We start from the raw sequence: 22,739 nt of genomic DNA, 5'->3' as shown, positions 1-22,739 counted from the left end.
AGTTAAGGCGAGCATTTTATAATAGTGATCACATTAACTTGGATTAATTAGGTGAATTCTGGGTAGATTATGAAATCCATATTAGATCAGCTTCTCCTTGATGACCTGTCTTGTATCCACATGTTAGTGATGCATTCCCTAGCAAATATTGGGGAAGAAATGTAGTTTTAAAGAGCAAGAAAAATAACAAATAAGTTGTATATAATTTTATATTATGTACATAAAGGATTTCATTACAGTATCTGATCTCAAAGGCACCTCAGAGGTTGATATTACTCTACATAGCGCTGTTAAGAGCTCATTACTTAGTTTAGTTAGGAGATGTTCCTTTCAGTGTTTCTGAAGTAGTGTTTAGTTTGCCTCTCACTGACAGCAAATCCTCTTTCTTGTATTTGAAAGGAACAGCCCTTGGTTTCATTGTGTTAGTAATATTTTCAATAATGAAATCTAAATAGACTTTATACTGTCTTATCTATGCAGATCAAGTAAAATATGAATGCTTTTGTCAAGCTGATATAAACAGTAATAAACATGTATTCTAAATAGTGAGCTTGAAGCAACTAAAATTTATCTTATAATAAAAATAAGAAAAAGCCTCAAAAGAAGGTAAACTATGCTCTTGAGCTAATTTGAAGGATTTGACTATTACCTGTATGATGCTTTTACCTGTGGAATCTTCAGCAAGATTCTTAACCTCCCTGTCTCACAATTTTTAGTTTTACAATTAAATGATAAAACAGTATTGTCACCATCTGTAATTTTATAAGGATTAAATGAGCTAAAATGCTTAGATACTTACCAGTAGAAAATATAATTATAAAAATAAAATAAATATTAAAAATATTAGCTAGTACACTTAATAACATAGTTTCTTTAGCCAAAAAATTAGTGTATCAAAATCAAAATACTTCCATATCAACAAGACTCTGAAATGAACAGTGTGTTTAGGTCTATCCTCCTCTCATTTCTGCCAGGTAAGTGTTAATAGTGCTCCACAGTGAGCAGATAGGGCGGGCCTCTCTCACCGTTGTCACCACATGCTGCCGAGTCTAGCATCGCCATCTTATGTAAGGTCCTGGACCTCACAGACGGCATGCTTAAGAGGAACATGTTCATTCACAGCCGTGGTCATCTCACGTACAGTAAAAGTGGTTGAAATGAGCACAAAATCATTTAATGGTTAATTATATTAGATATTAAAAACTTTGCTACTCATCTTTAACATTTATCTCACTTGTGTGTGTGCTTTATAGAGAATGTAGCATAATGATTTGCCCTTCCTAATTGATTATTTTGTCGTCTTTTTCTTTTTTCTTTCGCTGTACTTGGGTTCATTCTGAAATGTGACACTTCATTTGGCCCTTTGTGCTCTATGTCAGCGTCTTCAACTTTATGGATACCATTCTCCTACTAATAGTGTATGTACAACCCTTTAAATGTTTTTTATGTATATAGCCCTCACCTGTTATATTAGATAATGTTATTTCTATATCTAAAGCTATATCTGCTATTTAAAATGTTTTGGAATTTATTGAATACAGTAAGATGCAATCAAGCCAAAGGTTCTTTTGAGACTAAAATATAGAAAGTAATCATGTATCTTTATTAGCTGTATATCTGTAAATTAGCATAAATGTGAGTGAACAGGTACCACCAGAAATTCTGGTAGAATAATTGAAATTTTATATTTTTCAGCAATGTATGAAGCATTATACAAAAATAATAGAGCAGATAGGCTCTCTTCCTGAAGAACACAGGTATTTTAAGAACTAAATCTAGATTGGTCATTGCCAGTAAAAGCATGTTAATGAGTAGATCTTTTTAATTTTTAGTTTTCATCTTTTTCTGAAACTCTGTTGCCTGCCAACTTGCTGTAGTCTTTTAAATAGATGTATAAGATGCTGCTTGTTATATTACTACACAGAGACAATTATGAGTTTCATTCTTTCATTGTGAAAATTTCTATAAATGTTCTCCTTAATTCTGACTTTTCTGTTCCCTTGAAAACAAACTTATTGGTTAGTCTAGCACATAAGAACCTGCTCAGAATAGACCTGACCCTTTCCTATAAACATGTGCAGTTCATTTAATTTCCCTAGGTATCCTTCAAGCTTGGGAAGTCCTTGAATTCAGAGGCACGTGTCTAAGGTATCACGTGCAGTTCTAAGGCTAGCACTCACCTTCCATACTGTCTAATTAGTGTAACCGGAAGTTTCTCTCACCTGCCAGCTCCCGAATAACCACTCTGAGTCTCAATATTAATTATAAACTTTTTGGCCTTTTAGCTCAGGCTTATTGTTAACTAGCTCTTACAACTTAAATTAACCCATTTCTATTATTTTATATTTTACCATGAAGCTTGTTACCTCACATCTTGCTTCCATGCTGCTGCTGGCTTCTCCCAGACTCTGCCTTCTTCCTCCCTGTCTTTTTGCTTGGATTTCCTGCCTGACTCTATTCTGCCTAGCTATTGCCCAATCAGCTTCTTTATTAACCAGTGGTAATAAGACATATTCACAGCATACAGAGGGGTTATCCCATATCAAATTAGCTACTCTAAACTGTAAAACTCTTACTTTAAACTTAAACACACACTGGAAGCAGTTTCAGCATCAAGTAAGCTCAGGTATCCTGCCTACTCACAAGGAACAGCAGGGAATAATTGGAAAGCAAGCCAAGTCTATGGGAATCACATACCCAAGTGTTTAAGTTTGTCTAAGGAATAGGAACCATTTTCTATAAAATGTACTGCTGCTTCCCAAAAAAAGAACAATTATTAGTTGATTTTAAAAGTATTTCTCTAAAGCTGAGTGATGGTGGTGGCGCATACCTTTAATCCCAGCACTTGGGAGGCAGAGGCAGGCGGATCTTTGTGAGTTCGAGACCAGCCTGGTCTACAGAGCTAGTTCCAGGACAGGCTCCAAAGCCACAGAGAAACCCTGTCTCGAAAAACCAAAAAAAAAAAAAAAAGTATTTCTCTGTTAATCCTTTAAAATTTTGTAAAAACTTATAATTATAAAATGAAAATCTCACATTAGAAATCATATGTACTTTTAAACATATGGTTAATAATATTTATGACTTTAGTACTCCATAACTTTGTATGAGCTACATTTTAACTGCAGCAGTTTGAATAGTTTGTTTAATTTCATGAGTAGTTACCATACAGTTTAAACTGTGTGTCCTTTACAGTCTCAAGTGCTAAGAGATTAGCCAGATATAAACAGACTATGTCTTGTTTATATTATCCTTGATCAGGAAAACATACTATCTTTTTTATTTTATTGGTTAGCACATTTTTCATTTCATTTATTGAGGAAAACCTTTGTTTTTATGTAAGAGACATGTGAATGTGATATAACTTCATGTTTTTCTAATCTACACTCTCAAGTGGATTACATAATTTAACTCTCTTAAGATTTTGATTGACGTTTTGAACTTTTTCATATAACAGAAAATTTCTTATCAGTTAGTAATGATTTTCCTAAAGTACCTTCAGGAAGGAGGTGGGGTCTGGACATGAAAACAGACACTCTCTGACCCCTCAAATAGGCTGTTCCAAGATTATTTCTTCCTGCAGTAGGTTCTGCCTGTTTTCATTTTCCTACTGCAGTGAAAGATTGAGGCTATTCCCTGTGTCTATGAATAAAGCAGTTACCTTCAGTAGATCTTCTACTCTAAGTAACCCAGATTCATTTTAGATTTCTCACATAGTAAGAGAAAATTCAAAAGATTAAGTAATTCAAATATCTCAAAGGTTAGAAATTTTTTACTTCAGCATCCTTTATTACTGTTTTAGAATATTTTTCTTAAATACCTTACTTATATTACTAACAGAAAATGTGTTAATTTTTAATAGTTTCTCTTGTATTTCATCATATGTTGAAATGTGATTTATAGGCTAAATGTTGATATTCATAAATAATTTTTATTTTAAAAAATGTGTCTTCTATGGTTTATGATGCAGAGTTGTAATACATATGTGTAAATATATTTACACATATATTACCATGCATGTTAATTGTATGTTTTCTTCCTTTTCTGTCATTACTAGCAGTTTTGTTTGCTTAATCTGTCAATTGGTATATTAAACTAAATGTTACAATTATAGATTTTATTGTCTACTCAAAATGGTTTTCATTTTTATTTTATCTATTTTGATACATTATGTGTGTAAGAATATAGATAAATTATTATTAGCCAAATTTCCAGTAGGCACTATACTAGATTTCTGGGTATATTTTGCCATCTAGTTTAGTTACAAGTATAGATTACCTTTTTAATTAATATTTTAGACTTTTTAATTATCGTTCCCTGTAATGATAATGAAGCTTTTTCTGATTTTAAAAGTATATTTTAGCTCAAACTTAATGCAAATAAAATGAATAATTATAAAATAATTCAAAAAATACAACATTACTATGCCCCAGAATCCCCTTTATAATGTCATAATTCTCTGATCCCCAGATGGTCTTTGCAGCTGTAGTTTATAGATAGATCTGTACGTCACTACGTAGGCATTCTGAAAAATACGCTCCAGTTTTCCTCATTTTGCACCTTATATGAATGGAATCCTTGTGGGTAGTTCTTGCTCAGCCTCTCTATTGTTGCTGTCAGTGGCTTTATCAGTTCTTCTACCAAGTGAGCATGGTGGTTCATGAAGAGAGTAGCTAGTTCAGCTTGTAACCCAGACTGTCTTTGGCTGGGCAGTTCCAACACCTGAGTATGCAGCAGAGTTTCTCCAGGATTCTTCCTGTGTTACCACAGCAGATATCCAAACTCTGTACTCAACAGTTTGAGCAAGTGCATCCTTAAATGGAATCTTCTTTTCTCCAGTCTGAGTGTGTGGCACTGAAGAACACGGTGACTTAGGTCTTTGATGACACTGTCTCAACTCATTGTACGAAGTTACCAGGACTTTTACTCTTTGCTTTTGTACTATAAGTACAAGTGTCAATCCAAAACCAAAAGCAAATAGTATTTGTAAGAACCATTAAGATGTGTCTGTGTTAGATTTTTGTTTGGCCTTTTCATTTATGCTCATTGAGCAAGCTGGTGCTAATTACTGGTCTCTCATCCACAGTTACCTGCTATACCTTTTTCAACTTTGCTTTTCTCGTTAACTGGGAAAGTTTTAATTAGAAGTTCAGTCAACTTACATTTGCATGATAACTTTATGATGTGGAATTTAGTTATTATTTCTCTATAAATCATTTTTTTCCTAGTTTTTCCTTCTTTAGATTAACTGAAATCTAAATGAAAACTCGGTGTATTTCTTTGTTTGCTTTCTTAGTTTTTGATGAATATACCTAAACTAATAAAGTCTTAGGCTATTAATATCTTTATGTGCTTCCTTAGTAACAATCCTTAGGGTGGTTAACTTTGTATCTCTCTGCATAGATAATTGGAATTCTTGTACAGTGTCTGTATTATTCTTTTTTCTAATATTTCAAATTAGATATTTTAAATACCTACCCCAATATCTGTTTGTGATAATTTTACTGTCTAGCCTGGTCTGCCTTTGTACTCTTGATTCTCCAGTGTCAGCCTCTCAAATGCTAGGATTCCAGGCTTGTGCCATCACTCCTGACCATCAATGTTTATTTAGAATTGCCTGTTTATTTACTATTCTTTACTCCATTTCTTTTTTGGAGCTAATGACATGGCTCCATTTGTAGAGTACCTGCTGTTCTGAGTTCTGATTCCCAGAATCCACATAAAGGCTAAGTAGGTGGGACATGTCTGTAACCCCAGCACTAGGGGATGTGGGACAAGAGTAGATGGGTCCCTGAAGCTCATGGGCCAGCCAGTCTAACAAAGCTCAATGAAGTCCAGGTACAGCGTCTTTCTCAATATAAGGTGGGGAGTAAAGCAGGAAGATAACTGATGGTGATGTCTGCCCTATGCATATGTACATTCACACATGTGTATATGCGGACACCAGACCACATCCTTATTCTCACTGCTTTCTAACCTTTGTAATCTAATACTCATAAAATGCATTCAAGAGCGAGTCCCTTTGTAAATTAAAAAAGAAAATGATGATTTAGCAATATAGTTCAATGGTAACTATACCATTGAATTTTATTTAGCATGTCTATGACCCTGGGTTCAATACACATCACAGCCAAAAAGAAAACAAACAAAACCTCTCTTTGAAAATGTCTTTATTCTAATTTAACGTACACTTCTCAGCATGTAATGATAAAATTTATACACTGATTTTTTTACTTCTATAATTGAAATTAAAAGGTCAACTCTGGATGTAATTATTGTTATTTTGTAGGTGACCTGGGTCTCCTCCCCCCTTTTATTGAAAATAGATTTCTTCTCATATAATCATATAATATATCCTGATTACAGTTTCCCCTCCCTCTACTTCTCCCAGTTCCTCCCCCACTTCTCTCCTGTCTGTATTAACGCCGTTTCTCTCTCTTATTAGATAACATACAGGCTTTTAAGGAATAATAATAAAATATAATATAACAAGATAAAACAAAAACTAACACATCAGAATTAGACAAGACAAGCAAACAGAAGGCTGTGTTAGTTTTGATAGCATCCTTTTGTAGGATAGAGTGTGCAAAGGTCTCACTCTGTGTATGTTGTCTGACTGTGGGTCTGTATTCGTTCCCATCTGCCTCAGGAGGAACCTTCTCTGATGATGGTGGGACAGCATTGACTCCACTGAGTGTAGCAGAATGCCATTCTAACTCATCTTTGTCTTTTTTCTGTAGTCTTGCTGAAGGGAGCCTTTCTACTCTCCTTTTCTCTTTGGTGAGATTTGTTGAGTTTCAAAAATGGAATTGTTGTCTCCCCTTTATTATTGAGAATTCACTGCCGTTACCCAAATGGATTTTCCATCTTTCTCTGTTACTGCTTTCTGGAACTTTCAGGGACACTCATTTTGTCTTCCCTGTCTGTTAGCTTCTCTCTGAAAGTTTGACAGACCAGGTGAAAAACTAGTCTAACACAGCATTAAATTACAGTTCCATGACTCTGGGGTATTTTTGTTGTTTGCTTACTTGCTTGCCACATTTGCTACAGCAGCACAAAATAGAAAGACAGTTTTACTTGGTTTGTTGTGGGTTAGTATGTGAAGTACTTGCTCTTTGGTCATGGCTAGCTTTGGGGAGTAATTTTGCTTACCATAGTGACAGATCATTATCTCTAAGTTAGTCTTTCTTTAGAACTTCCTTTGACCTTTCTTTCCTCCTTCGCTGCACTCTTTCTTCCTATCACAGATATCAGTAAGAATTACATGAATAGGACCCTGCTTTGACAGAAAAAAAACTTAGAAATTCTTAAATCTGCAAAGTTTAAGAAATTCCATTAATTCTTAACCTCAGAGTTTTGACCAAAATATATAGATAGACATAGCTATCAATTAGGCTTAGGAGGTAGATCATTTGCCTGTTCCATCCTTTTTAGAAGTTCTTTTGAACAGTCTCTTTTAATGAAAGTCCACACTTGTTCCACTGGTGCAGGGCTGAAAGCTGAGGTCACACAATGAGATGTCTTCAAGGAGCCTTTGCATGCTGCCTTTCATTTTACACAAAGGCGTCAGGGCTTTCTCTTTATCATCATTTAGTGCCCGGTTGTACATTGTGTATCTTTCTTTAATCTATATACCTATATTCTGATATTAAATGCTCTGTATTTCTTCCTTTTATATTCTAGTTTAAGCTTCTTTTTTAATTAATTTATTTATTTATTTATTTATTTAAAATTTCCACCTCCTCCCATCCTCCCATTTTCCTCCCACTCTTCCCTTCCCACTCCCCCTTGCTCTCCAGTCCTAAGAGAAGTCAGGGTGCCCTGCCTTGTGGGAAGTCCAAGGAAAAGGGCTTTATTGCAGAGTCTATTTATATTTTTTCTTCTGTTAAATATTCCTGCTAGTTTTGCATGTTACAAACATTCATGCTTAATTGTATCATTAAAGTTATTTGTTAATGTTCTCCCACCTTCTGCTCCTCATTGGGACCTTGGGAGCTCAGTCCAGTGCTCAAGTGTGGGTCTCTGTCTCTATCTCCATCCATCACCAGATGAAGGTTCTATGGTGATATTCAAGATATTCGTCAGTATTGCTATAGGATAGGGTCATTTCAGGTTCCCTATCCTCAGCTGCCCAAGGAACTAACTGGGGACATTGCCTTGGGCTCCTGGGAGCCATTCTAGGTTCAAGTCTCTTGCCAACCCTAAGGTTGACTAAGAATTGTGCTTCCGTGCTCCCCTATCCAACCTTCCTTTATCCCAATCATCCTTTTTCCCCAAGTTCCCCCCATCCTCCCCTTCTCTCTTTTCTCTCCCCATCTCTCCTTACCCCCATCCCACCCCACCCCCACCCACTGAGACAGTGGGGCTGATCTATTGGGAGCTCACCAAGGCCAGCTGGACTGTGACTGAAAAAGCATGGGATAAAACCGGACTCTCTGAACATGGCGAACAATGAGGGCTGATGAGAAGCCAAGGACAATGGCACGGGGTTTTGATCCTACTTAATGTGCTGGCTTTGTGGGAGCCTAGCCAGTTTGGATGTTCACCTTCCTAGACATGGACGGAGGGGGGAGGACCTTGGACTTTCCACAGGGGAGGGAACCCGGACTGCTCTGTGGACTGGAGAGGGAGGGGGAGAGGAGTGGGGGGAGGGAGAGAAGGGTGGGAGGAGGGGGAGGGAAATGGGAGGCTGTGAGGAGGCGGAAACTTGTTTTTTTTTCCTTTTCTCAATAAAAAAAAAAGATCCAGTTTAATTAAAATATTTAACAATTCAAAAAAAAAGTTATTTGTTAAAAATTAAATGCTAGCTTGAGAGCAGACACATGGGCATCAGTGAGGATACTGCATCTTTTATTTGCAATAATAATAGCTGTGAAAATACTGGATCTTAGATGCATTATATTTTAAAAGATGGTATAAAACAGAAAATAGAGACAGTTACAACATTCTACAAACTCATGTTTTAACATGATTTAGACTCAAGCTAAGTGAAGAATTAAGAAAAGCTCTGAGGGGTCTGTATAACTGTCATATTTTAAAGTAGTAAAAATATACAGACAAATATAAATTTTCTAGTATTGTAACTATAGGGAAGCTGAAAGAAGCAAAAAGTTGATACCCTGCCATGTAGGCAGCGTATTGCTCTAACCTCATAAAGTTGCTTCTTTTCTACACATGTAAAAACATTAATTCACAAAGTTGTTACTGTTAGCTCTTGTGATAGGGCCAATAAGCCATATTTTTCTAGTTCAGTAGGTTTAATAAACCTTTTTTAAAAATCATGTTTTAATGTTCTAAGTGGCAGATAAAATGCAAAAACGTTGAAAATATGTCAATACAATGAGCCCGTTGTTAATCTAGCATCTATAAGGAAAATGCACTGTGCTACTTTTGTATTTAGCCAGTTTTCCTAGCATAGTTTGTAACTGATTGCCATCAACTAAGTTAGAAAAAGCAGTAATGACAGATCCTTGTCACATGGATTCTGGGACCACGTGGACACACAGCATGTATGTCTGTTACCTGTTTCCAGCTAAACAATACTTCATTATCAACAAATTATTAGCAGTGGACAGTGTTGTCTAGTTAATTAAGAAGCTAGCTAAAATTAGAAAAATACCTTTGAACTATTCCTAGTGTATGCTATAGTTTTAATATTACCTTCGGATTTCCTGTCTATTTGCCTGAGACAGAGTCTCACTATCCTGTCCAATCAGGCCTTGGACTTTTAGGATCTAACAGTCTCCTGTCCTGAACTCTAAAGTATCTGGGAATAACCACATGCACACACCTCACTGATACCTGCCTTTTGAAAAGTGAGACAGAAGAAAAAAAAAGTTCTACTATCCTGCCATAGTAAATTTTCTTCTCTCTATAACCAAAAGATCTGTAAGCCTGATAACTTCAGTATTCATTGAATATCCAGACAGAAGCTGATTTTAATTATTTTTGTTTAGAGTTTCAGGTTAGACTTGTAGTTTTTAACCTTAGAAATACCATCACGCCAGCCAATAACGAGATGAACATGAGTGCCCTGCCCTAGTAAGCATTAATATACCTTCCCTTTCATAGTAGACACAGCTGTCAAATCCTGGAACAGGTTTTCAACATGTGATGTATATATTTTTACAAGCTTTGTATTAAAGTTTGTATCTATAAGGTATGGATATGTTTATTTTGATTTTGTTAGTCTAATGAGATGAATGGTAAAACAACTAATTTTTAAATTAGATAGGCATTTAATAGGTTACCATAAATTTACAAAAATCTCCATTTACCACTTCACACAAAGTGTAAATAAAATCTTCATGTCATACTTTTGTAGAAGTTAATATATGTCTCAACAAAGAGACAGATGAGATTGAAGAATTTGATTCTTTTTGACATAGCCACATTGTGCTTAGAAACAGGTTATATACCATTTCATCCCTGAAAGCACCATGGGTCTGCTAGCTGCGTAATATAATACTGTTGTGTGCAGCAGAATAACAGTGGAGGTAAGTTGATGGGCTCTCTTCTCTCGGTTAAAAGAGACGTACAACATGTAGGTTGCCATTCACTGTGACAGTTCTTAGATTTATGATGTTGTTCTTAAAACTTCTACAGGTACTTAAAACAGATGCTGAGGAACTCGTCTCCAGGAGCTACTGGGATACCCTAAGACGTAACACAAGCCAAGCACTCTTTTCAGACCTCGCAGAGGTACAATGAAGCCTCCACGTGGTCCTTGCACGTGCCATTTTTGTTAATCTAATCTACATTTGGTTTTAGACTCACAAAATGAAGCAAAAAATGTACCATTTTTTCTATTTCTTTTTTTTAGTAAATTGATAAGTACTATGTGCCATATATAATTACTGTATAGAAAGAGTATTTTAATATATTCATTATACTGACAAGAGATGCCTGTTATTACTATCTGGGTTAATTGACCTTTTTCATATATAGAGCATAACTTTCCAACTTAATTAAGGACTAGAAAGTTGAAATAGTAGCACAGATTTGTAAATTCACTGAAACTGTTTATCCTACAACATTACAGTGTTATATGAAATACTAAAATGCTTCACTTATAAAAGATGGCCGGCTCTTATGTTAGTTTTAAACAATTAAACTTCTCCAACTAATAGTGAACAGTTTAACAAGGGCAGGGATACAAAGTGTCTAGTGGTGTGATAGAAATATTGAGTCAAGGAATGGAGAAGTTGTTGACCATTGTATTACTTAAGATTGCCAGTCCATGTTTAAATAAGAATCAAGCCAGCTCAGATTCTGTTGTATTATTGTTTGAACTTTGTTGAAATACGGAGCGGCGGGCTGTGTCCCGCCACCCGGTTAGCTTTACCCGAAATAATTACACGGAAACTGTATTCTTTTAAACATTGCCTGACCCATTAGTTTCAGTTTCTTATTGGCTAGCTTTTACATATTGATCTAACCCATTTCTATTAATCTGTGTAGCCCACGAGCTGGCTTACCAGGAATGATCTTAACCTGCGTCTGTCTGGAGTGGGAGAATCATGGCGACTCCCTGACTCAGCTTCTTTCTCCCAGCATTCCGTTCTGTTTACTCCGCCTACCTAAGGGTTGGCCTATCAAATGGGTCTAGGCAGTTTCTTTATTAATAAGAAATCACTCCCACATCAGAACTTGATGTCTATGGACACTTTAGTGCTGCGCTCAGGATGGACTGACTCTCCTCTCCTATTCATGTAGTGCTTCCATCAATAGGCTTTAAGTCTGTAATATAAACTTGACATCTAATTTCCTTTCTAACTGTATGATTCAGTGTTGGCGTGCTTGGCACGCAAGCATGAGGACCCAAGCTCAGCCATCATACATCCATGGGAAGGGCTGGCACAGAGGCACGTTCTCTATTCTTTAGTGCCAGCAGAGGAGGAGGAGATGAGGATAGTAGATGCTGCCTGCTGGCCAGGCAGTCTTGCTGCATTGACAAAGCCAGATTCACTGAAAGACCCTGCCTTAAAAACATTAGGTAGATAGTGTCGAAAGACATCTAACATTGATTCCAATACATTTGTGACTTCTTTTGATTTTCTCTTTAAAGTTTGAAGTGGGGCCTAATTTGGAGATTATCTCTGTTGCTGCACCCCTACATTATAGAAAAGAAAGTTAACTATAAGTCACAACTTATTATAATTTCTCATGTTACTATTGATATTAATATGACAGAATTATTTCAACATTCAAACTGAGTCAGAAGGAAAGTATAGAAATTTGCATATGTATTTCTTCATTACATATAATACACAGTTCTTAAGATATTTTAGGTAACTTCGATCTTAGCTTCTCATTTTGTCATTTCACAACTACTTAAAACTATTGGTATTTTAAATTATAGAGAAACCATGTTTTTAAAATTACTGTAAAATTACATAAAGAAAATTTGCATATGTCACAGCTGGCACTAATTTCTGACCAAAATAATATGACAGGTATATTCTACAGGTACTGAAATCAGTTTGTCAGTACCAGTATTCTTAAAATTATTTTGATTTTTACAAATGAAATTTAATATTTTGTACTGTAAATTCTACTTATCCATTGGATTATTTAGAAACTTAATTATATTATATTTGACAATTTCCCTTTGCTGGAGATTAAGGTTATTTTCACATTGTAATCAATAGACTTTGTTAAAAGACTGTCTTAAAACTTTATTTTTTATAGCTTTAATGAATTTGTATTTTATACAAATTTTGAAATTTAAAATAACTTTTTATGTGTTTAGAACTGGTGCTAGAACTGAGTCATGCTATAACACACACTGCCACTGACCAATACCTCACCACCTCTGCACCATGTCCCACTCCCTCTGAGCTACTTCCCAGCTAATATAACTGTTAGCCAAATGTACCCAGTGGACAATGAGTGACACGCAACCACGAGACCCATCTTTTTAGAAAACCACTCTGCTTCCTGACATCTGATGAGCACATTTCAGCTGCACACTCAGCAGAGTGCACAGCTGTTTAACAGTGGAGCTTTGTGATCATTTGAATTTATAAAGTAGAGAAGGAAGGGGAAGAAGAGGGAAAGGCTAGCGAAGCTCTGAAGTGGGAGCTGCGTAAAACAGTTCGGGTTTGTGAGGGCTGTAGTCAGACACAGTAGAATTTTGTTTGTGGAAATGTAGTTTATTAAGTTGAGTAAAGAAGGGGAAATCCTGTGAAATTAACTTTTTGACCATTTAAAAGTTACATGATGGTTTTCTTTGAAAAAAGTATAGTGATAAATTACTACTCTAGTTCCTCTTTCTAAATGTATTATGACATTTTTAAAAAATTAGTTGTTATATAATAAACATGGCTAAAGGAAGCTGTTTTATAAAAGTTTGGGTTCATTCTCTGTCATCTCCATATAATCAGAATTTTTGGAGAATATCCCTCTTTTGAATGAATTTTTCATGTTGTTTAGAAAATCCTAACTAATTAAATAAAAGCAGCATAATTGAATGATGTCTGAATAACTGAACTATTTTAGATAATATAAAGTCTAGGTATCCTATGACCATACATAATAACTTCAGATAGAATAATTTTAAAGTAAAACTATGACTTTAATATTTTAGAGATAAAGGTCAATATTGCTCAAATTTCTGTTTTTAAAATTGGACCACTTTAGTTTTAGTTGCATTCATGACTGTATCCTTTGCTCTTCATTCTAATGTTTGGACCTTTACATTTTGGGGTTTTCCGATGTGTTTATGTTTATATAAAATTGTCGGGCCTGCATGTATATATGTGCACCATGTCTGAACCTGTGCCCGTGCAGATGAGCTGCTGTGTGGGTGTTGGGACCCAAATCTGGGTCCTCTGGAAGAACAGCAAGTGTTCTTGACCACTGAGCATCTTTGCTGCCCTTCTTGGTTTATAGTCTGATAACATACTTGGGAGATAGTGAATATCCTATTTTGCTTTGTTTTTCTTTTTACTGCTAACTTTAAATTATGTTTTTAAGCGTGCTGATGACATCACAAGCTTAGTAGCAGACACTACACTTCTGGTACACTTTTTTGGAAAGAAAGGAAAAGCTGAGCTCAACTTTGAAGATTTTTATAGGTGAGCTAAATTTTTTTTGAAAATTATTAGACTGCTAATGTCAAGGGATCTCGGGAAATCATCTGGTGCAATGGTACTGAGCCACGCTGGTCTTCACAGAAGGTACTCCGTGTAGTACCCACTGCCACTGCTGTCACTGGTTATATTTATGGCACACGGTTACTGAAAAATAAAAAATAAATACATATAAATTATTATGTCTTGTATTTTTAGAAGAAAATTGTTCATTGATTCCTCAGCCTCAGTAAGCCGCAATAATAACAGTCAATACCCTTTCTACCCAATGAAGTGCTGTAACCATTCTGTGGACAAGCAGGCTCCAGCCCGAAAGAGAAGCTGTGTGTTCAGGTTCAGCTCTGTGACCACAGCTCAGAGCAGTAATCCCTCTCCACCTCGGAAACTTTGAGCCGTTACATAATTAAATTATTTCCTATAATTAAATGTGCAGTAAACATTTGATCATTTACCTTGTTTATTTTTCATTATTTTACCACAGATTTATGGATAACCTACAAACAGAAGTTCTAGAAATAGAATTTCTTTCCTACTCTAATGGAATGAATACTATCAGTGAAGAAGATTTTGCCCATATTCTTCTACGGTATACTAATGTGGAAAATACATCAATATTTTTGGAAAATGTGCGCTACAGTATACCTGAAGAAAAGGTGTTTAACCCCTTATCTTCATTTTGTTACATCTATTATCTTGAAACACATTATCTAATAAATGGTATTTTGTATAGATTTATTAAATGATTTTATTAATCTAACTCCTCTGTGAATTAAAAACTATTTTGGATATATATCATTCTTTCCCTCTGTATGCCAAGGCCTGTTAATTTTGAATTCAAGTAGAGATCATATTCTTAGAAATACTGAAAAATCTTTAAGACTATTAGTTACTTTGTTTGTTTTTTTCAAATTATGACTGTTATTATTTTCCAGAAGAATTCTGGTGAGTTAGATAGTTTGACTAGTTCCAAACCATGTAAGGCAGCTGATATTGACATTATTTCTGTCACCCTCTGTTTATTTGTGTAGCACCTCTAATAAAAGGTCATTAGAAAAGTGCCATTGATGAGTGGGTGATCTTATCTGCATTTGAAATGAGGCTTTTCAACAGGTTTGGATGCCATGAATAGTTAAGAACCCAGGGCAACTCCTTGTGTGTTTGCTTGGTGGCCAGTGTGGTGCCCGCCCTTTTGAGCAGTTGCATTGTCTAGTGGTATTTGAATGCTTCATTGCAACCCAATAGAAACTGCTGTAACAAGTCTCCCTTTAAGCCTGGGATGTTTGGGATCTATTGCCTTCTGTTTGTTTATGGAAGGATCAGGTTAAACTGTTCAAGAAAACTTGCAAATAGTTTGAGTGTGTATAGAGTGGACACATTGTGACAGTTGTAACAATTCTCAGACTGACCTAAAAAAGAAAAAAAAGGACCATGCATTTGGCTTTTGCTTTGCATTATCTTTTAATCAAAGGAGTTTTCTGTTTTACCCACTAAGTTGGATTTTCTTAACCAGTAGATAATTCTCTTGAAATAAAAATTGTAAATTGTGCTATTCAAGCTATGAAATACTTTATAGGGCTTTTAATCTGTGAAACTAACTTAGAAGGTCAAATTGCAGGGTGACTTTATAGAAACTTTTTATAGTTTTTGTAAATTAATTCTATATCTAAAATTATTTCAGAATAAAAAAATCTAAAGTTAAATTCAGCTTTTCTGCAAGCCCAGTTTGTGGAAGTATCTCTACAATTGTTATTGCATGGTGATTGCTTGTTCTGGATTCTTGCATCATCTCTCAGAACAACCTTGCAGGTGTTGGCAGATTTCTTTTAGAAAAGGAGAACTAAGGACTTTGGACACTTATCCAAGACTCTCTAAGCAAGCGATTCTTCCACTGTACTCTACTTAAATCTTTCCCTCATCTCCCACTCATCCCTTTCTCTCTAATAACAGAAGAGAAAAAGCCTGGTTATCTGAATGGCACTTCCTTTTCATTCACAGATATTAAATATAAGGCCTTACTAAAGGCACAAAGGATCATATTTTACTAGAAAAACTAAGTAAACAAAGAGATCAGCTTTCAGCTAAAGCTAAGTGCTGTGGAGAGGACCGAGAATGTGGAGACTGATGGGGAAGGCAGGCTGTTGGAGTTCCTCAGAAGTGCCTTTGAGCAGGGCCTATGGAGTGAGCTGTGCAAAAACTGGATGAAGAGTATCTTAGACAGGAGGGCCTGGGGACAGAACAGGCTTAGTTTATTTGAGAAAATGCTTTGGCAACTAATAAAAATAATAATCAAGAACAGAGTAGGTGATGAGAAGGGAAAGTTAGGTACATGTCATGTCTGATAGAGCTCAGTAGACCAAAAGAAAAGGGGGCTTAGATGTAATTCTAATGATGAAATTCAGAGTGATTGAAAGTTGAGAGTCCGGAAAACTACCTTCCTCATTAGTTCCCTAGCCACCCAGCCCTTCCGTGTCCATGGTTCCTCTTCACTTCCCCTGCAGTTGAAGCCAGATATGGGAAGCTGGAACCATTGGCTCTCTGCTCCTTTTTCCCCTTGTACATTTTTCAGTTGTTTTAACTTTGGTTGATTACATCCAAACCTGAGATACGTTATTTTTATTTCAAATGCTGTTCCTATTTAACCGAAGTACCACCAGTGGTAGAACTGCGGCCTGTGAACACGGCATCCCAGAGCAGGTGGTCATGAGCACATTCCTTTATAGTCTTGTGCCCTCCTGGGTTGGGCCTCTCAGGGCCATTTTCTGCATCTACCTCACCTCCCCCAGGTATCTTGGCTGCATTTGAATGACTGAAAAAGTTCATTTGGTGACAGTTAATGCTTAGTCAACATCTTGATTTTTGTATTGTCATTATAAACATATTGATGTCCTGATGCTGAACCATGTGAAAGAATAAATATGTAAAGCAAATACGTTTTTATGAGTATCCTGCAGGTTTAAGAACTGGTGTTTAGAGGACTATCAGAGTTGGAACTTTCCCAGTTATTCTATTGCAGCACTTGTTGACCCTTGATGTTAACAGGACAGTGTCTTAAAACAGTTTCCTGTTATCAGAGTAGCAGTGCTGCCCAATGAAAATAAGTCTGAGGGAATCCTAGACTTTATTTAGAGAATTTTTTCCAAATATGCCTGTGTGCTTGTTTATGAAATATATTGCACATTCTAATGTTTCCCTGTATTAAATGTGTTGCACTTATTTTAATACTTTAATTGTCAATACTAATTGATTCACATTTCTTTCCCAAAATAGGGCATCACCTTTGATGAGTTCAGGTCATTTTTCCAATTTCTGAACAACTTAGAAGACTTTGCAATAGCCCTCAATATGTATAACTTTGCAAGCCGTTCCATAGGACAAGGTAAGAAATCATTCTTCAAAATTTTAAAGTCAAAATGCCCCTACCTCATTCCCAGAGACTTTTTAAGAGGCTAGTGAGATATGTCTGGTCATGCATCAGCTTACCTGAAAGTCTGGCTTCATAATTTCTGTGGGAAATCAGTTCTGAAACTTAAAAGCATGTAAAGTCTAGGGGAATGTGCTGATTTCTTACTGGGTTTATTTTTGGCCTTTAATTTTATATTATGAGGAAGAACTAATAAAGTTTATTGTAAAAGGTCTAAGAAGAAACCTTGAGGCCACTTGGTACCATCAGGGAACACATGGCAGCCTGCACAAATTCTCACTGATCTTTGCCTAATCAGAAACCAAAAATAAATGAGCAGAGCCACTTAGCCATTAAATTATTTTAACTGGTTTTTGAGACTGATATATAAAATTGATTATCTTTTTTTAATTTACAAAGAAATACATTTGTCATATAACTTCAAATACTGATGTCTTCAGGACTCCCTCATTCTTTGCTCATGGGTTGACTAAAAGGACAAATCCTTTTACTAGGATCCTCTCCCTTATAACCATGTCCTCTTGCTGTGTGGTGTGGTTGTGTCTTTAAAGAAATCTTACTGGCCTCTACCAGAATCTAATATGTTAGATCTCAAATTATAGTTTTGAATTTTTTATTCTCAAATTCTAGGAAAAAGTCACACTACACTCTTCCCCAAATGATGATAGTTACTTCTCTCTAAGGCATAGAAGGTATAGGAGCATTAAACTGTGAGGGGCTGAATTCAAACCGTCAGCTTTGGAACCACTCAGCACCCACGTTACATCTGTTATACAGCATCATTTTATTCATTGAATGAGACAAACCTGAACAATTTTTTATATTTCATTCTTTCTCTAACCTATATGCTTAGACGTTGGAAGGCATGTCTCCACAAATGATATATATTATCACAAATAATATACATATCTCCACAAATGATACTTATATAAATATTTATATCACAAACAATAGAAATATATCATGTACTTAAAATGTAATATATCTTACTGGAATAATAAATCCTTTAAAAAGAAATTAGTATCTGTTTATTTGGTTCAGAGCAGAGAGCTGCTTTCTTTTTTTTTTTTTTTTTTTTTTTTGGTTTTTCGAGACAGGGTTTCTCTGCAGCTTTGGAACCTGTCCTGGAACTCTCTTTGTAGACCAGGCTGGTCTCGAACTCACAAAGATCCGCCTGCCTCTGCCTCCCAAGTGCTGGGATTAAAGGCGTGTGCCACCACCGCCCGGCTATTTTGTGGGACTATAAAACAGGAAGAATTTTATAGTGTCACTTCTTCGAATGTTCGGATTAATACCTTTCTCCTTTGCTGCTGTCAGCACACCAACTCAGGCCATTGCTTCTTAAAGGGATTTGCAGAGGCCACCTAACTGGCGTTCCTTTCATGAGCTATTCCTGAAACATGTGGAAGACTCCCCTAAAACAAAATTCACCTTTCTTTGCTATAACTACTGTGGCAAACTTTTCAAGTTCCCTCAGCGCCTGCTGGAGAGTGTGCAGGTTCCTGACCTCCCCGCCAGACTGCCAATTGTCAACACTTTGGTCTCTTCTCCCTCACAGCACATGCTCCTTCAGATTCCCCCACCTGTCATTTCTCTTGTGTCCGCTACTGAAACCATCCGTCCTGTGGGGCTTAGCCCCATATCATCACAGCCTTTTGAAATCGTTGCCTGTGCTTTTCTTCCCTCTTCCCTTGCCCACATTGTAGACAGAATTAACCACTCATCTCCAAATTCTCAGCACTTTCTGGAAAGTTTTGTGAGATCTTGTATAATAGTTACATCTGAGAATCTTGTCTCACATCTGAACTCTTTCTTGGGAATTTATCTTACAGCCTTTTGCTGACAGTAGCTGTTGATTCCGCTTTCATTGATTGAGTGTATTATAAACCCAATAGAGTCTCCGCTTGCTCTTTTCACTAAAACCACAGTGTCTTCTTCCCTAAGTGACAGTGCAGTCGTCTGTTATTTCCCATCCTGGCTCATGTTTAGCAAAAAAAAAAAAAAAAAAAAAAAAAATTTACAGCCTTTGTAATAATTAGCATTATGTACTAAAAAAGATACCTTTTCCTGCCTTTTCATTTTCTGTGATATTTATCTAGATGAATTTAAACGTGCCGTCTACGTAGCTACTGGACTTAAACTTTCACCACATTTGGTAAATACCATCTTCAAAATTTTTGATGTTGACAAAGATGACCAATTAAGTTATAAAGAATTTATTGGAATTATGAAAGACAGACTCCATAGAGGATTCCGGGTAAGTCTGAAGATTTCAAGTCTGTTGATAATCCTTTTTAAATCTAAGTTCAAAAAAAATCTTATGTGAGAGTTTAAGGTTATAAGCATGAAATGATTTTTTTTGAAAACTAAGATTACCTTACCTACATTCAAAAACAATGCAAGGTGATAAAAAAATAATCTAAAAAAGTAAATATATATAATAAATTTTCATTTTTCTTTTTGTTTTTTGAAACAGGGTTTCTCTATGTTTTTAAAGCCTGTCCTGGAACTAGCTCTTGTAGACCAGGCTGGCCTCGAATTCACAGAGATCCGCCTGCCTCTGCCTCCCGAGTGCTGGGATTAAAGACATGTACCACCACTACCCGTTTAATTCATTTTTATATTCAATTAGGGGAATGTCTTTACTTCTGTTTTGGGGAAAGGGTATTGCCATTTGTTGTTGTTTTTAATGTAATCTTGTCATTGGCCTTCGGACTTGGTAGTAAACAAGGAAACATCACTATTCCTTGTTGCACATTAAATGTTTCCTTTAGGAAACTGAGGCTCTTAAGCCACTGCAGATACATTCCTATGTGTAAAATAAACTGAAAATAATTTTTCATTACTATTTTTCCTTTGACATAATAAAAAGTTACAGGAGATCATCTTTCCTTTTCTAAAAATTGCTTTTTAAAATCTCAGCTCTAGTGTGGTTTAATAAATGTTCATATTGCTAACGTGCTTAATGGACATTCCAGAAGGAGAGGGGAGAAAAATCCTTTTCAATTGACAGCTGCTGTAGTCAAACATTTGAAGTAGAACATTGTAATTCAAAGATTTGCTAACGACTTTCCCGAAGCCCAGGCTATCTTGGAAAAGATGCTGTTGTGCTTCAGTGCCACCTAGTGGTAGCTTGTTAACATTTCCCTTGACTCTGCAGACACTTGTAAGGATGTATATAGAAATCCATTCATTTCTCCTCAAAAATAACAAGATTTAATTTGATATGAACTACACTGAAGCCTTGGCATGGTCTTCCCTCTGAGTTCCATGAGTCTCATCTCTGTTCACTATTCTATGTGTGTCTAAGTTCCCATAGTGTTTTACTAATGTTTGCACACTTATTGCATGAATACATTGTGGATTATCTTAATCTAGTTGATATAATCTTGTGCTTCTTTATAGTTTGAGGCATTTAAATCTATTATAAAGCAGTTTTGAAATACACGTGATTATTAGCTGTGATCACCGTTCTATGCAATTGATCTTGAAAATGCATTCCTCCTGTGTGACTGGAATTTGTACCTATGGTTCACTTCTTCCTGTGTCTGCAAACCCTCCCAGCCTCTGGAAACCAGCATCCTGCTCTGTGTCCATAAATTTGGCTGATAGATTTAGATTCAACATAGGAATTAAATTATACTGAATCTCTCTCACATTCATTTGAACATTTGTAATCTTCTATTCCACAGGGCTATAAAACAGTCCAGAAATATCCAACCTTCAAATCCTGCCTGAAAAAAGAACTTCATAGCAGATAAGTATGTTAACTTATGTTTATTCTACTTTTCCCAGGAATAATTAAGAATAGATATTTTATAATAAATAAGCAATAGCTGGGAAGGGATTAGGGCTAGAGTTCAGTGGTAGAGCACATGTTAAATTCCATGTTGCACAAGAGAAGAAAATAGCTGAAAGAAATATAATGATCACCTACAATTTGGTAGAGATAATGAGAGCGGCGTGGTTTAAAAACTATTTTCAGGAGCTGAGTACATAGCTCAGTTAGTAGGATGCTCACCTGGCATGCATAAGGCTCTGGGTTTGATTTCCAGAACCACGTAAACCAAGTGTAGTGGTGCATGCCCCTTTTCCCAACACTGGAGGTAGAAGCAGGAGAGTCATCCTCAGCTGCATATCCAGTTCCAAGCCAAGCTCGATGAAAAGAAGGAAAAAGGAAGGAAGGATGCTTTTATGTTAAGTTTGCAGTTCTGTACCTGTGCAGGTACAATATGATAAATCTAAGCTGTGCTGTGTAATAGAAGATCTTTAGCACCTATGGAATCTGTGTTACTCTGTTTGGGAAGCATGGTTCTAAATTATTGCTACAAAAATGGCAGCTTTACTTTTATAAAGACTGAGTTTAGGTACATGTCACTGTACTAAGATTGTCCTTCTTTCAGGTCTCACAAGTAGGGTCATCTTGTCATCTACTGCATTGCTGAGAATCAAACCTAGGGCCTTGGGCATGCAAGGCAGCTGATCTGCCACTGATTCACATCCCTAACTCTTGATTTTTGTGGTCTTAAAGTCATGATCCTCCTACTTTCAGAGTACATGGACTATAGGCCTTCACAACTGTACCCCTGAGTAATTCAGGAAATCTTTCCTAGTTTTGTTTGAAACAGAGAAATATCTCCTAAAGAAGGTTGTTTTTGTTTTTAAACATCAATAATAACTATAATTTTTGTCAGTCATGTTAGGTTCCCATGATGGAGATTTTGCTGCTCACTTAGAAATGAGTATGTGTTCTTATGTATATTTCTTACTATTTCCCTCAAGCTTGAAGCTCTTTATATATTTCCCAAAGTGGTTTCATATGGTACTGGTAAACAGTTTTCAAGAAGAAAAAAGGAAGTTGCTTTGTATCTTTATATTTCATGTGGCTGTGACAAAATACTTCAACAAAAGCAGTTTAAGGAGAAAGGGCTTACTCTGGCTCTTAATCTGAGGGGACTCACTCCATCCTGGCAGAAAGCTGCTGGTCACACCTCATCCACCATCAGAGAGCAGAGAGCAGTGCTTCCTGCCCTGCCCATTTACACAGTTCAAAATCCCAGTCAGCACACTGCATCCACACAACTCCTCACACGTCTCCCAAGAGATTCTGTCAAATCGTCAGCACTAACCAACCGTCAGTCAGCTGAGAAATGTAAGAGAAATGGCCACATTGCCATGATCCTTTATCAGCTTTCCCTGTGCTACTGTTGGTTTTCGTCTTTCTACAA

The 22,739-nt window shown here is 36.2% G+C and overlaps 1 protein-coding gene across 2 annotated transcripts in view; it reads left to right on the top strand.

Moving 5' to 3' along the window:
- The window catches only part of Micu3 (mitochondrial calcium uptake family member 3), an 83,486-nt gene that overhangs the window by 57,659 nt on the left and 3,088 nt on the right, over positions 1-22,739 (top strand). Inside the window, exons 8-14 of one of the 2 annotated variants that reach the window (XM_041644475.1) lie at positions 1,380-1,418; positions 10,603-10,698; positions 13,975-14,075; positions 14,572-14,743; positions 17,358-17,466; positions 19,611-19,768; positions 21,204-21,272. In XM_041644475.1, coding sequence (XP_041500409.1) covers positions 1,380-1,418; positions 10,603-10,698; positions 13,975-14,075; positions 14,572-14,743; positions 17,358-17,466; positions 19,611-19,768; positions 21,204-21,272 — 744 coding nt within the window. The remainder of the gene's footprint in view (positions 1-1,379; positions 1,419-10,602; positions 10,699-13,974; positions 14,076-14,571; positions 14,744-17,357; positions 17,467-19,610; positions 19,769-21,203; positions 21,273-22,739) is intronic. The other variant, XM_041644477.1, reaches the window with a different exon arrangement.

The sequence above is a fragment of the Microtus oregoni genome, unplaced genomic scaffold (assembly GCF_018167655.1).
Source record: "Microtus oregoni isolate MIOR12 unplaced genomic scaffold, Mior012 000096F_ref0000112, whole genome shotgun sequence".
Classification (NCBI taxonomy): Eukaryota; Metazoa; Chordata; class Mammalia; order Rodentia; family Cricetidae; genus Microtus; species Microtus oregoni.
This window is presented reverse-complemented; position numbering and strand designations above follow the sequence as displayed.